Here is a 13,375-nt window from a genome sequence, read left to right as displayed (position 1 = left end):
CCTCTCAGAGCGAGTGAGGATGCGGTCAGTGGGTCTCTCCCCACTCTTGAGTAGAAACAGAGGGAAGGAGCTGGGCTCAGACAGGAAAAGGCCGGACTTCGGCCCTAAGCCTATTCCACAGAGCCAGTCATGAAGCCGCACCAACCACTGTGGGGCATGGGAGGGGCCCTCCGAGGGCTCAGGACTCAGAGCAGGCCTGGCTCACAAATGCCCGAGGACCCATGTGAAACAGGCTCACTTCCTGGCCTCCTTCCTTCTTTCTATTCTATTTCTGTTTCCAGAGTTTTCTCCAGGGCAGGCTCCCCCTTCTTCCCACACCAGCAGGCGGGCTTCTCAGCCTCTGGGCTCTGGGCTCCAGCACCTCTCCCTTGTCAGACTCCTCCCCCCTGCATGGGGCTCAGGCCAGGGGTCCGAGGGAGGTCAGGGTCAGCCAAGAATGGCATGATTGCAGGGAGGGCTCCCCCAGAGGGCAGAGAGAAAGCAGGAGAAAGCAGCAGCCTTTCTTCTTCCTGCCCCTGGGGGAGCTAATTACAGGCCGGCAGCCCACTGCACAGGTGAGTGCCTGGGACCAGCCACACTGCACACCAGGGCAGGCCATCAGCCTCTCCTGGGAAGGGGGATGAACTGGAGGCGGGGGGAGGGTGCTGGGGAGAGACACTTCCGACATCCTCAGCTCAGGGCCCATAATTAGTTTGTGGGATGAGAGCAAAACAACCATCCTCAGGGTGACAGCCAGACATTCAGGCGGCATGGGGCGTGGGGTGGGGGTAGGGCAGGAGGAAGGGATAGAGGCTGGGGCAAGAGGAACCCATTCATTTGCCCCAGGAGCATTTCTCCCCAGAACCTTCCAGTCTCTTCTGGCCTCCTGGACTCTGCCCCAGAGGAGCCCAACGAATCGAGCAGACTTTGAAGGCAAGGCTCTGTTTGCCAAGGGAGGGGTACCCACCTGAGGTTATTTCCTGCTTCTCCTGGGGAGGAAGGCAGGAGAGGGGCCAGGCCAGAGCAAAAAATTTTCCCATCAGGGCACCCCTGCCAGCCACCTACCCACAAGCTCATCAGCCCATTGGCTGCCCTGAGGCAGGGCCAGGGAGGGAACTGCTGGAGCTGTTTGTCCAGCCTGTTGGGTGGGACCGTCGACAAGGAACAGGGAGAGGGCAGCTGTCTCATGGGGTCTCACCCTAATACTACCCTACCTACCACGACTGCCCACCCCTCAAGAGCTCAGCTGACCAGGCATAGCAGCCCCCAGCCCAGCACTCCAAGGAGGACAGGTCTATCACAGGTGAGCCTTGGTCACCAACAGCTATTTGGATGCTGTGGAAGGGCCGCAGCTGAGGTGTGGACCACACAATGAGGCTGCAAGAGGGCGAGGGCTCTTGGAGGAACCCCTGCTTCCTCAAAAACTAAGCCCTTGTGTCCTCCTGGGATTCTGGTCTTCTGTGGGGATCATCACATGGGGACCCAGAGAAGGAACTTCAAGATCTTCTAGACAGGACCCAGGTTTACCATTCTAAACCTTGTGTGCACTGGCCTCTAGTTACTTCTGGCTTTCTCTGCAATTTATCTGATCTCGCCAGACAAGCTCAAACCCATTATGCAGATTAGGAAATCAAAGCAGAGACAGGGAGTTCTGGTTTACTCAAGGTCACAGATCAAGTTACCCTCTCTCCCGCGGGTGAGATCAACCATAGGCCAGACCTCCCCCCTCAGCCCTGTGGTGCATTTCCTGGAAATGTGATGATGCCAGATGTTTTGTTTGTTTATGTAGCAGCATCTGAGATGAATAGGACGGCTCCAGGCAGTGGATCTATGCCCTGGCCCCATCCCCAGTGACAGCCCATCTTCCACCTCTGAGACAGCAAAGTGTGGCCTGGGAGGGAGCCCCGAAGGGGAACATCCAGGATATCTGAGAACGCTCACGTGGCCCCAGCGCTCACGGCTCCTCCTCTGGGCTCATTCCTGCCACAAAGCCCCCTAGAAACAGCCTCAGGACCCCTACAGCCATGCTGCAGCAGGGAGTCCGTTCTGGAGATGCCCCCAAGAGAAATGATGGAAGAGGAGATGGACCCAGCCTGGCCGTGGCTCCTTTGCCCTCAGCTACAACTTAGCCAGGCTCCTCTGGTTCCAGGCCTCTTCTTTCCCTTGCTCTGGCTCTCGCTGTGTGGGAAAGCCCCTCTGTGGACTAATCAACACTCCTCTCTCTGAAAAGGGACAGCCCCTGGTCTCTGGAGGTTGACCAGTTATCGCCCCCATCGGGCACTTCTCCTGGGAGGCCCTTCTCTGCCCTGAGCCAGAAATGCAGGCGCCATCAGAGACTCAGCTCAGAGAGAGGGGAGGAAGCACAGCCATAAGACTGCCCCGGCTCCAAACAAGTGTCATCATGTGAAACCCCCTGCCTCGGCCTCCGTCAGCGGCTTTTGTTTAGGCTCCTGCCCCAGACAGGGGTCATCCTGAATATCCCTCTGACTCTGTCCCAGACAGGCTCTGTCTTGCCCATCTCCCCTGCCCTCCAAGCTGGAACAGGTGACTCACGGTGCAGGCTGAGGGAGATGTTGATGGTGTGCTCATCCACGAAGCCCTTCAGGCCCGGCATGCGGGCACACTTGAGCTGTGTCTGGGCAGCACTGTCCCCAACGTGCACCCAGCACACCGTCTCGTTGGCGTAGCTGAAGTCCATGGCTGTGGTCTGCCGTGTGTTAGTGGGTGTGATGGTAGAGACCTGGGCCCCACTCAGGTATGTAGCCAGGATGTTCTGTGAGTTGGCGATCAGCAACACAGGGGGCCGGTCTACCGGCTCTGTAGATGGAGGAGAGAAGGGTCAATGCAGCAAGTGGCCCTGAGACCTCTCTGGCCACTCCCCATCAGGGAACAACACTGAGGGCGCCTAGCTGTATGGCCACAGGTGACCCCACCTACCGTTCTTGGCCTTGCAGGAGCGGTTGTCTGGCTGCAGCAGGTACCCTTCCACACAGCCGCACGTGAAGGAACCATCTGTGTTGGTGCACAGCTGGCTGCAGGTGCCATAAACCGAGCACTCGTCAAAGTCTGCCGGGAAAAGGCGAGAGCGTGGTCATTTCCAGCATGCCGAGGGCAGGGAAGGGAGTGCCCTCAGATACCACCAGGGATGTGTCCATCCCTACGGCTACTTCGGAGGACAGTTTGGCAGAATCTATTACAATAAGAAATGTGGAAACTTTATCACCTAGAGAGTCCAGACTTGGAATCTACCCTGGAGAAATATCCACACACGTGCATATTATCCATTCGTTCAGAAAAGATTTCTTGAGTACCTACTATGTGCCAGGTACTGTTCTAGGCTCAGGGGATACATCAGTGAATAAAACAGATTCAAATTGCTGCCGTCATAAAACAAATTCCAATAATAAATGAAATACTGTTACTACGATAATAAGACAAAAAGGTAAATGGCATGTTAGAGGAACTAGTGCAATGGAAAGTGGCTGGTGCTATGGAAAAATATTAAGCAGAGAAAGGGGACAGAGAATGCAGGCGCTGGGGGTGGGATTTTAGAGCGGTAGGGATGGCCTCACTGAGAAGGTGGCATTTGTGCAAAGACCCCAGGGAGGTAAATTTAAAACAGAAGAGTTTGCATTGTGTGTAACAGAAGAAACTGGGAACATCTTACGCATCAAAAGGGAGATGGCCAAGTAAACTGTGGTAACAGTCATACATCACAGTGGTTTTTAAAAGAATGAGGTAGATCTCTACGTATTAACATGGAAAAATCTCTAGAACATATTGGGTGAAAAAACTGAAAAAAACATATGTACAGTATGATATTTATGTAAAAAAAAATCACATGCACATAAACAGTACTTTCAATTAGATTCTCCATGAGTACATGTATACATGGACAGAAAAAGGCCTGGACAGAGAAGTAGCAAACTGGTAACAGAGTTGACCTCCAGAGAGATGGGAAAGGGACCAGAACTGAAGAGGGTTTGTCAAAGGGGACCTTGGTTTTATCTATAATGCTTTAATTTTTTTTTTTTACAAGAAAACTCACATATGACCTATATAATTTTTTTTTTTTTGGCTGCACCGTGCAGCATGTGGGATCTCAGTTCCCTGACCAGGGATCGAATGCACACCCCCTGCACTGGAAGCGTGGAGTCTTAACCACTGGACCATCAGGGAAGTCCCTGACTTATATAATTTTTAAGACGACTTTTAAGAAGTCTGGTGGAGCCTTGGGTTTAGAGAGTGGGACGTTCGGCTTGCGAGTGGGAACGGCTTAGTCGTACACGGAGAAAAAACGATTTAAAAACGGGTGATGTTGAGAAAGGCAAGAAGATTTTTGTTCAGAAGTGTGCCCAGTGCCATACTGTGGAAAAGGGAGGCCAGCACAAGACTGGGCCAAATCTCCATGGTCTGTTTGGGCGAAAGACAGGTCAGGCTGTCGGATTCTCTTACACAGATGCCAACAAGAACAAAGGCATCACCGGGGGAGAGGAGACGCTGATGGAGTGTTTGGAGAATCCCAAGAAGTACATCCCTGGAACAAAAATGATCTTCGCTGGCATTAAGAAGAAGGGAGAAAGGGCAGACTTGATAGCTTATCTCAAAAAAGCTACTAATGCATAATCGTTGGCCACTGCCTTATTTATTATGAAACAAATGTCCCATGACTTTTTATGTGTACCATATTTAAATTGGTCTCATACACTAGAATTCAGATCATGAATAGCTGATGTAATATTTCTGTCCTGATTTAAATAAGATTGGCTTGTGGCTAAATGAATATGGTCAGCTTTTTGAATTTTGATAGTAATTCTGGTTCAGCAAGTACTGTCACTGTTTTCCCCTTCTAAAGAGATGATTAAACTTGAATAAGGAATGTTAAACTTTTCAGGGATATGGTGAATGCCTTCTCAAACCCTATAGGAGACTGGTTTTATATTTAGATTTCTATAACTGGTTATATTAATATATTTAAATATTGAGAAGCTCCCTTCACTGTCTCATAGACCATCAAGATTCACCTGTGTTTCAAGTTGTGTTCATTCACCTGTTAAGGCAAGGGCTGAAGATACACTGACAATGTCCACTTTATCTTTTTGGTCTTAAATATGCCAATTTAATTAAAGTTCTCCATCTAAAGTATTGCATTTTACTTAATGAAGGGCATTTTAGTGTGGTTTATGTATAGCATCAGATAAAGAATATTTAGTACTCCTCACATTTTATAGATGATCTTTAAGATCAGATGTTTTTAAAATTCACTGTGACATGATAGGTTGGGAAACTTGCTTGTGAATTCTCTACAAAATCAGACTAAGTTATAATTCAGGATTGTCTTTTAAACAGGTATCCAGAAACACAACTGTAGAACTACTGTAGATGTGTGATTGGTAATGATGCTTTTGCCAACTCAGAAGGGTTACGGTAGAGGAGCTCTATCATTAGCACAGATTTGTAAATTATCTGATCATAAGGCTTGAGAATTAAAAACAAAGTCACAGGGCTTCCCTGGTGGCGCAGTGGTTGAGAGTCCGCCTGCCGATGCAGGGGACACGGGTTCGTGCCCCGGTCTGGGAAGATCCCGCATGCCGCGGAGCGGCTTGGCCCGTGAGCCATGGCCATTGAGCCTGCGTGTCCGGAGCCTGTGCTCCGCGATGGGAGAGGCCACAGCAGTGAGAGGCCCACATACCGCAAAAAAAAAAAAAAAAAAAAAAAAAAGTCACATCCCGGGACTTCCCTAGTGGCGCAGTGGTTAAGAATCCGCCTGCCAATGCATGGGTCACAGGTTTGAGCCCTGGCCCAGGAAGATCCCACATGCTGCAGAGCAACTAAGCCCGAGCACCACAACTACTGAAGCCTGCGCGCCTAGAGCCCGTGCTCCGCAACAAGAGAAGCCACAGCAATGAGAAGCCCGCGCACAGCAGCAAAGAGTAGCCCTGCTCTCCGCAACTAGAGAAAGCCCGCGCTCGGCAACAAAGACCCAACGCAGCTAAAAATAAATAAATAAAATAAATAAATTAAAAAAAAAAAAAAAAAAAAAAAAACAACAACCAAAAAAACAAAGTCACAGATCATGATTTTTCTAATGTGCTTGATTTAATGACATACCAAGATGGTTGAAAAATATAATACCTCAAAATAAAAAAAATAAAAAATAAAAATAAAAGAAGTCTGGTGGAAGCAAGGAGTTAGGGCCCACAGTCATGCCCTGAGGCTATAAGGCCTGTAGCCCCGCCTCCTGTCTTGCGCCTTCCATCTGCTTTCTCCTCCCCGGCCCGGCCCACTACCCCTCACCCCCAGCACGCGCGGTGGGCACACTTACCTTTGCAGGTCTTGCCGTCTGCCTGAAGTTGAAAGCTGTTGTTGCAGTAGCAGGTGGGCCCGTTGAGTGTAGGGACACAGTGGTGCTGGCAACCCAGATGAGAACACTGTCCTCGCTGCTCTGTGTGGGAGCAAGTGACACATACTCAGGCCTCCAGACCTGGCAGCTGTACCCAGACTGCAACCTTCCCCCAACCCTTCAGAAACCATTTCTGCTGCCTGCAGTGTCAGAGATGAAGGGGCTTACAAAGCATCGACTCTAAAAACATAGTGCCAGTGAGGAAACTGAGACGAAGGGTGGGTATAAGACAGGTCCAAGGTCACACAGCCCATTACGATTTAGAACCCACATCTCCCTGCTCTGGCTGCTCTGGACTCCCTCTGTCCCCATGGAGAGGGGTTCTGGTAGTTTGTTGGGGTCAACAGGAAGTGGGGACAGTGATTCTCATCCCCTTCTCATACCTCTTGCCTGCTCTGCCCAAGGACTGCAATGTCGGCTTTGGGGCTAAGGGTGAAGAGCTGGCGTGGAATCAAGTCTTTCTGTGCAGCACCCCAGCTCTTGTCTATAAGCACCCCTGCAACCCATCCCTTGAGCCCTAGAGGCCTCAGAGAGAAGGCCCAAGGTCCAGGTAGAGGATAGGAGGAGGAGCAAAACTGGCTCCCCTGGGATCCTTCTCTAATCTTCCTCCTGCCACTGACCCACTTCTACAGGGGAGACAGAAGGGAATGAGACAGGAGGGGGAAGAGGTGGGAGAGCAGCTGCCCCCCCAGACCAGCGACCCAATTAATGGCCTTGCATGGGGCCAGGCGGCCTGGCCACAAAGACCCCTTTGTCCAGCTGCCTCACACCCCTGCTCCCCCCCTCCCACCTAGGAGAGAGCACTGCCTGAGATGCTAAGACGTTTAGAGGCACTAAGCCTGCCAGGAGGAGCTGGGATCAGGGGCCGGACCCCGGTTCTTCCTTCTCCTCCCCATCTCTGCCCGAGAGCCCGAATGTGCTGCCCTGTCCAGCCTCCCCCAACACAGGGGGGAAATAGTGTTTGTTCTGGAAAATCTGGAAAAGAGTTTCTCTTCTGGATATGGGGTGGGAGGATGATGAGGTCCAACTTCTGTAATATCAGAGAAGGAAATTCAAACCCCAGGTTTTTGAGGTTCTTGGTTGTTTTTGATACTGACCAGGTATACAAAAGCAAGCAAACTTGAACACGCGCCATCCGATAAGATGGGACGTGTGTGGTAATTGAAGTCAGTCCCTAAGCCCACACTCTGCATCCCCTTCCAGGAGCTTCAGACAAAAACATGCAGAATCAACCAAAGGAAAGGATAAAAATCTTCCACAAACTCCCTTGCTCCACACTCCCTGCCCTCAGTGAACAGGATCCAGATGTGTCTCTTCCCACAGGCAGATGTTTTCTGACACGCGTTACAGGCACAGGACACGGTCCCCACCCCCCAGGGAAGATTGCCCCACACCCAGGGGCTTGCCTAGGGCCTCACAAAGCCAGGCTTCTGCTCCAGGCCCAGACCTTGAGGGCAATAGGAGAAGTCCCCATTCCCCGACTCACAGGCCTGAGGCCCTGCCTGTCCCCCCTGCCCCCAAAGAATCTCTCCCATTGCTCACGTGGGATCCAGACTCTCCCTGGGTCATGGGGGCCTCCAGGGGAAGAACTGCAGAGCTGGTGACCTGAGCTGCAGGTGGGAAGGAAGTCTGACCTATCATCCTACAAGTTCCCTCTTCAGCCTGGGTGACTTTCCCATCAAGCAACTTCAGAGAGCCTCAAAGATCTGCACTTCTTGGGGGACGCCTTTGGGGGCCCTGGCAGGGGAGGCAGGGGGACAAAACTCCAGAACCCCCCCCACCCCAGCTTCAATCACAGCATCTGCTCTTCTCTGTTCATACTCATGTAAGAAACCATTTGAAGAAAAGACCCCGCTATTTACAAAAATAAAAAGTACAAAAACACTATCTAGTATAAAGCTCTCATTTCACAGGTGGGAAACTGGGGACTGGAGAGGAGTAGTGACATGTCCAAGCATACAAAGAGAAGTGCCGGGGGCGCAGGGGAGCAGGACAAGGCCTCATCCCCCCCAAAGGTGCGAGGGCAGTCCTTGGATGGCGAGCCTCCAAACCTATCAGGTGCCCACCTGAGAACTCACTGCATCCACCTGGGACAGGAGAGGTGGAAGAGCCCTTACCTCGGCAGTGGGGCCCCTCGTCCGACCCATCTGTGCAGTCCTGGACCCCGTTGCAAAGGCGGGACATGAGAATACACAGCTCGGTGCCCATGCAATTGTGCTCGTTCGGCTGACATCGCTGGGTCTTACTCTGTGGACCTGGGGGCAGATGGAAAGGCCAGCATGACCGCACTGGCTACAGAGGCTGTCTGTCTAGTTGTTCACTGGGGGAGGGGGTGGGGAACTGAGACTGGGGTTTCAGCCACCCGCACTTTTTAGATCTCAGGAGGTCTAGGGCCTGGATAGACTCTTCAACCTCGAGCTCTCCTACGCCATTCCCAACAGCAGCTACACACCTGGGAGCCGCCAGGTGGAGGGGAGAACTAGGTCTTAGCAAAGAGTCCACTCTCCAAATGCCCCAGGCTGTGGACCCCAATGCCTCACATTCTACACTCAGGAGACAAAGTACACCTCCTTCCCATAGCTCCCCAGGTCACAGAGCCTGGGGCTGAGAGCTGGACCAAGTCTTCTAGAACTGCACTTCCCAATATGCAGCATCATACGTGGCTACTGAGCACTTGAAATGTGACTAGTTCCAACTGTAAGTATAAAATGCACGCTGGCAAAAACAAACAAAAAACAATGGGAGTTCCCTGGTGGCCCAGTGGTTAGGACTCGGCACTTTCACCACCATGGCCCTGGATTCAATCCCTTGTCGGGGAACTAACATCCCGCAAGCCACATGACATGGCCGAAAACAAACAAACAAACAAATAAATGAATAAATAAAATAAAATGCACACTGGCTTTTGAAGACTTAATACCACAGCCACAAAAAAGAATGCAAAATATCTCATTAATACTTTTAAACAAATAATATACTGAAATGATAATAGTTTGGATACATTGGGTAAAATAAAGTTGAAATTAATTTCACCTGATTATCTTTACCTTTTTGAAGGTGGCAACTAGAAAATTTCAAAATTGTGTACATGGCTTGCATTGTATTTCTATTGGATGCACTGTTTTAGACCCCCAGCCCCAGAGCAGCTTGCCTGATGCAAGGCTTTGGAAACGGTCAAAGGCTGTGGTCCACTGATGATGTCTTGGTACTTCCTTTGTTGCCCAAGAAGATGGGCTGGGGGGAGGGCAGGGTAGCGCTCCTGAGGGGATTCTAAGGAGGCCAGGTGACCTACGGTGCTGGCTAAACCTGTGGGCTGGTAGACAGACCACTGCCCATTGGCTCCCAAGCCTGGACAGGGTGTGAGAGAGTGTCTGTATGTGAGTGCACCTGTCCGCCTGTGCCTGGTAGGAGTCCACATGCACAGGTGAGGGAGGTGTGTACCGTGGAGCAGAGTGGTGTGGAGTGAGGGTGAATCTGTGAATCTCCACGTGTGCTGGTGCTTCTGGCCTCAGTATGTGCATTTCCATGTCCTTTTGGGAGCGAGCCTGGGTTTGTGTGTGAGTGTCTGGGAGCATCTGTCTGAGTGCAGGTTGTGTCTCTGCATCCCCATTTCAGAGTGTTGACTCTGCGTTGCTGTGAGAGCGTGTCTGTGCCAGCATCTGCCTCTGTCTGTGTATGTCGGGGAGGGTGGAGGGGAGTGAGTCAGTGCCCGGGAGGGACTGAGCGTGGGTGTGATGGGTCCAGGAGCGTGCATGAGTGGGGACAGTGTGGGGATGTGTATAAGGTGGGGTTTACATCAAATTAAAGGGAGGAGGGATAAAAAGAGCCAGATCTGGACCTTCCACATGGCTTTCTTTATCCCTAACGCCAAGCACTGGGGTCAGAAATGTGGAGCATAAAGACGGCATCAGACAAGAAGATGCTCCAGGCTGAGCCACCCCCATACAAACACTTGCAGAATATCCGTGGCTCCCACACCTCCAGGGCAGGGTGCGAGGGTGGGGCAGAGAGAACTGGTGGTTCCCTTTCTGGCCCTCAAGTTACCCCTAGTAATTATGGGTGAGGGTACGGAGATGGGGCTGGGACAGGAGAAAGCCGGAGAGAGAACGGAGACAGACCTAGGAATGCAGGGTCCCCTAGACCCCAGCCCAGATTAGCCCAGCAGGGGAGAGACTCTGCCAGCTGCCCAGGACTCTAGGGTCCCGCCAGAAAGTCCTCCACTCCCCCCCACTGGCAGGGTAAAGCCTGGGTGGGGACCTTTCTCCCAGTTTAAACAGCTGCCTCTGATTACACCACTTACAGAGGGCAGGGGGAGCTGGGGGAGGGCGGGAAATGCGCAGGGGTGGGGCTTCTGGGACAGAGACTGATCAAGAGCCAGTGGCCTTTGGCCTGGGAGCCTGAGGACAGGAAGGGGACCCAGCAAGACCTGGGGGCACTCATCCAGGATCAGGAGGTTCAGAGGTGGGAAGAAGAGGGATGAGCCAGAAGGGAGGGGAGCCTGGGCCCGCTCCTTCCAGGAAAGCTGTCAGCCCAGAGAACACAACCTCTGGCTGGCTTGGGGGTATAGCAGCTGAGGGAGCTCATTTCTGAGCACACCAAGCACCAAGCCGGGCTCTTTGAAGAGGGGGAGAGGACAGTTTTAGCTGTGTCATGTACAAACAATCATAGAGCAAGGTCCGCACCAGGCTAGAGCTCAACTGTCCTCATCCCAAACTGCCTGGGCCAAAAGGAAAAGGCATAAATCGGTGGTGTGGGGGAGGGATCCAGAAAAGGCACTTACAAATCTCGGGAGCCTCATCAGATCCGTCGGGGCAGTCCCTCTCACCATCACAGCGCCAGCCCTTTGAGATACAGGTGATCTGGTCTCTGCAGGCAAACTGCTTGGGGCTGCAAGTCTTAGGGACTGGGGTCAAGGGAAGAAAACAGGGGTGTGAATGAGGGATGCAGGCCAACTCTATGGCCTTAAAGCCCTCTAGGGCTCCTCCTCCTCCCCCAGCATCAGTCTCCATCTGGCTCAGACTCTGACCCACAGTCCACGTGTTGTGGGGGGGCACGTGGCTGGGGTTCACTCCCAGAACACCGCGTACCTGCGACGGCGGGAGGGGAAGGATGCAGGGAGCTCATTTTATTGCCCCCCACTCAGTCCCGAAGATTGCCTGTTCAGTGTGCCCGCCCCCAGTCCTCAGGGTCAAAGCCCTTGCTGTTCTCTGTTACTCTGGTCAGATACCAGCAATCCCACTTTGCTGACTGAGAGTGATGAGGCATTTAGGCCATTGACGTGTTTTCTCTTTATCTTCCTCCCTATCTCACTAGAGGTCCAGAGCTGGTCTTTTCTAACCTCTCTGCTCCTTCGTCCTCTGGGACACTTTCGGTCCCTGGGACCCATCATCCTGCCCATCTCCAACTCTTTTTTTTTTTTTTTTTTTTTTTTTGTGGTACGCGGGCCTCTCACTGCTGTGGCCTCTCCCGTTGCGGAGCACAGGCTCCGGACGTGCAGGCCCAGCGGCCATGGCTCACAGGCCCAGCCGCTCCGCGGCATGTGGGATCCTCCTGGACCAGGGCAGGAACCCGTGTCCCCTGCATCGGCAGGTGGACTCCCAACCACTGCACCACCAGGGAAGCCCCACCATCTCCATCTCTTAACCACCAGGCCCCCAGATGGGATGTGTGTTTGGGGTGCCCTTGGCACAGTGGTGGCTTGGAGATGGCATCAGCAGAGGAGCCCTGCCTCCACCTGCATTCTCTAAAGACACAGCCTCCCTTGCTGGTTAGACTTTCAGCAGATGCCCTCAGAGGTAAGAAGCACCTAAGATTGCTCAGGATGATAGAGTTGGAGAGCTGAGGCAGGGGGATGGCTGGGGTGACCTGTAGGAGCTGGTTTCAGCCCAGCCGACCTGTTAAGGTCCTATATCCGGGACCTCTTTGCCCTAACCCCTCACCCCCACCCGCTTCCCTCTGCTCCTGCCCCATTCTCTTACCTCATTCTCCAGGGATGAATTAAAGACGGTAATGCTAACCCTCACTGTTACCTCGGTATGTGCCAGGAAATGTGGTACATGAGTTCTTTCCATGTATCATCTCATTTAATCCTCTCCACAATATGACAAAGTAGGTACTACTAATACCACCATTTCCTAGATGAGGAAACCAAGCCTCAAAGAAGGTGGGTTCACACAGCAGGCAAGTGACAAAATCAGGACTCATACCAGTTGAGCTGACTCTAAGCTTTTAACCAACCAGTGCACACCAGTCTCCCCATTCTCACTGAGAGGTTCTCAGGAGTTGTTCCTCCCAATCCCGTCACCATGCCCTCCACAGGAAGAAAAGTATCCCCCTCCTTCACCCCCAGCCAGTCTCCCAGCCCTTCATCGCCTCTTCCTTGGTCTGTGTCAATCCCATTTCTCTTCGGCTCTCGTGCACTGGAAACCAGCTCTGTGCCAGGCACTGCACTAGGCACTAGGGTGCCAGGGCGGGGAGAGATGGCCCCTCAGGAGCCACAGCACCCTGGGAAGACAGCAGGGCAGAGTGAGCTCAGGGCTGGAACGGAGCAGAAGGAAAGTATGTCAGGGCTCTGAGCAGGGAGGGATGGAGTCTGAGGGGAGCCACACTGAGAAGACGTCCTCCCTCCCTAACCCCCATCTCTGGCAGAGGGGACAGCACTCAGGCCCCTGGCCAGGATGAGAGCCGAGTTCAGGAAACACATCAAGGATGGCCTGGCTAGGTCCCCGGCCCCGGAGTCCCCCTCCCCTCCCCCCCACCCTGAGCAGGGAATAAAGGCCCCTTGAGGAGGTGGATAATGCTGAGTTCATTGCCCCACTGGGCCAGCTGTGAGGTCTTCCCGGGGAAACAGCCGGCCAGCCTAGTTAGCATGCTGGAGAACGGTCCTCTTCCCCTGGCCAGCCGAGACTGGCTGGTGGGGGGGCGGGTAGAGGGGGCTGGAATGGGACTCAGAGGCAGATGGGCTGTTTGGAGCCCAGAAAGGCCCCCATGCCA

At 52.8% G+C, this 13,375-nt stretch overlaps 2 protein-coding genes across 2 annotated transcripts in view; one reads left to right on the top strand and one right to left on the bottom strand.

Moving 5' to 3' along the window:
- LRP1 (LDL receptor related protein 1) overlaps positions 1 to 13,375 on the bottom strand; it is an 82,109-nt gene that overhangs the window by 61,815 nt on the left and 6,919 nt on the right. The window contains exons 2-6 of the mRNA XM_082634660.1: positions 11,163 to 11,285; positions 8,500 to 8,637; positions 6,305 to 6,424; positions 2,917 to 3,045; positions 2,533 to 2,796 (exon numbers count right to left, since the gene is read on the bottom strand). Coding sequence (XP_082490786.1) covers positions 2,533 to 2,796; positions 2,917 to 3,045; positions 6,305 to 6,424; positions 8,500 to 8,637; positions 11,163 to 11,285 — 774 coding nt within the window. The remainder of the gene's footprint in view (positions 1 to 2,532; positions 2,797 to 2,916; positions 3,046 to 6,304; positions 6,425 to 8,499; positions 8,638 to 11,162; positions 11,286 to 13,375) is intronic.
- Positions 3,296 to 5,477, top strand: LOC309812500 (cytochrome c-like; the record flags this gene model as incomplete). The annotated part of the gene is made up of 2 exons (XM_082636298.1): positions 3,296 to 3,304; positions 4,222 to 5,477. The coding sequence occupies 2 exons, from the start codon at positions 3,296 to 3,298 to the stop codon at positions 4,603 to 4,605; spliced, it is 393 nt and encodes a 130-aa protein (XP_082492424.1). The 3' UTR covers positions 4,606 to 5,477.

This window comes from Mesoplodon mirus, assembly GCF_964341445.2.
Source record: "Mesoplodon mirus genome assembly, chromosome: 11".
NCBI classification, from domain to species: domain Eukaryota; kingdom Metazoa; phylum Chordata; class Mammalia; order Artiodactyla; family Ziphiidae; genus Mesoplodon; species Mesoplodon mirus.
This window is presented reverse-complemented; position numbering and strand designations above follow the sequence as displayed.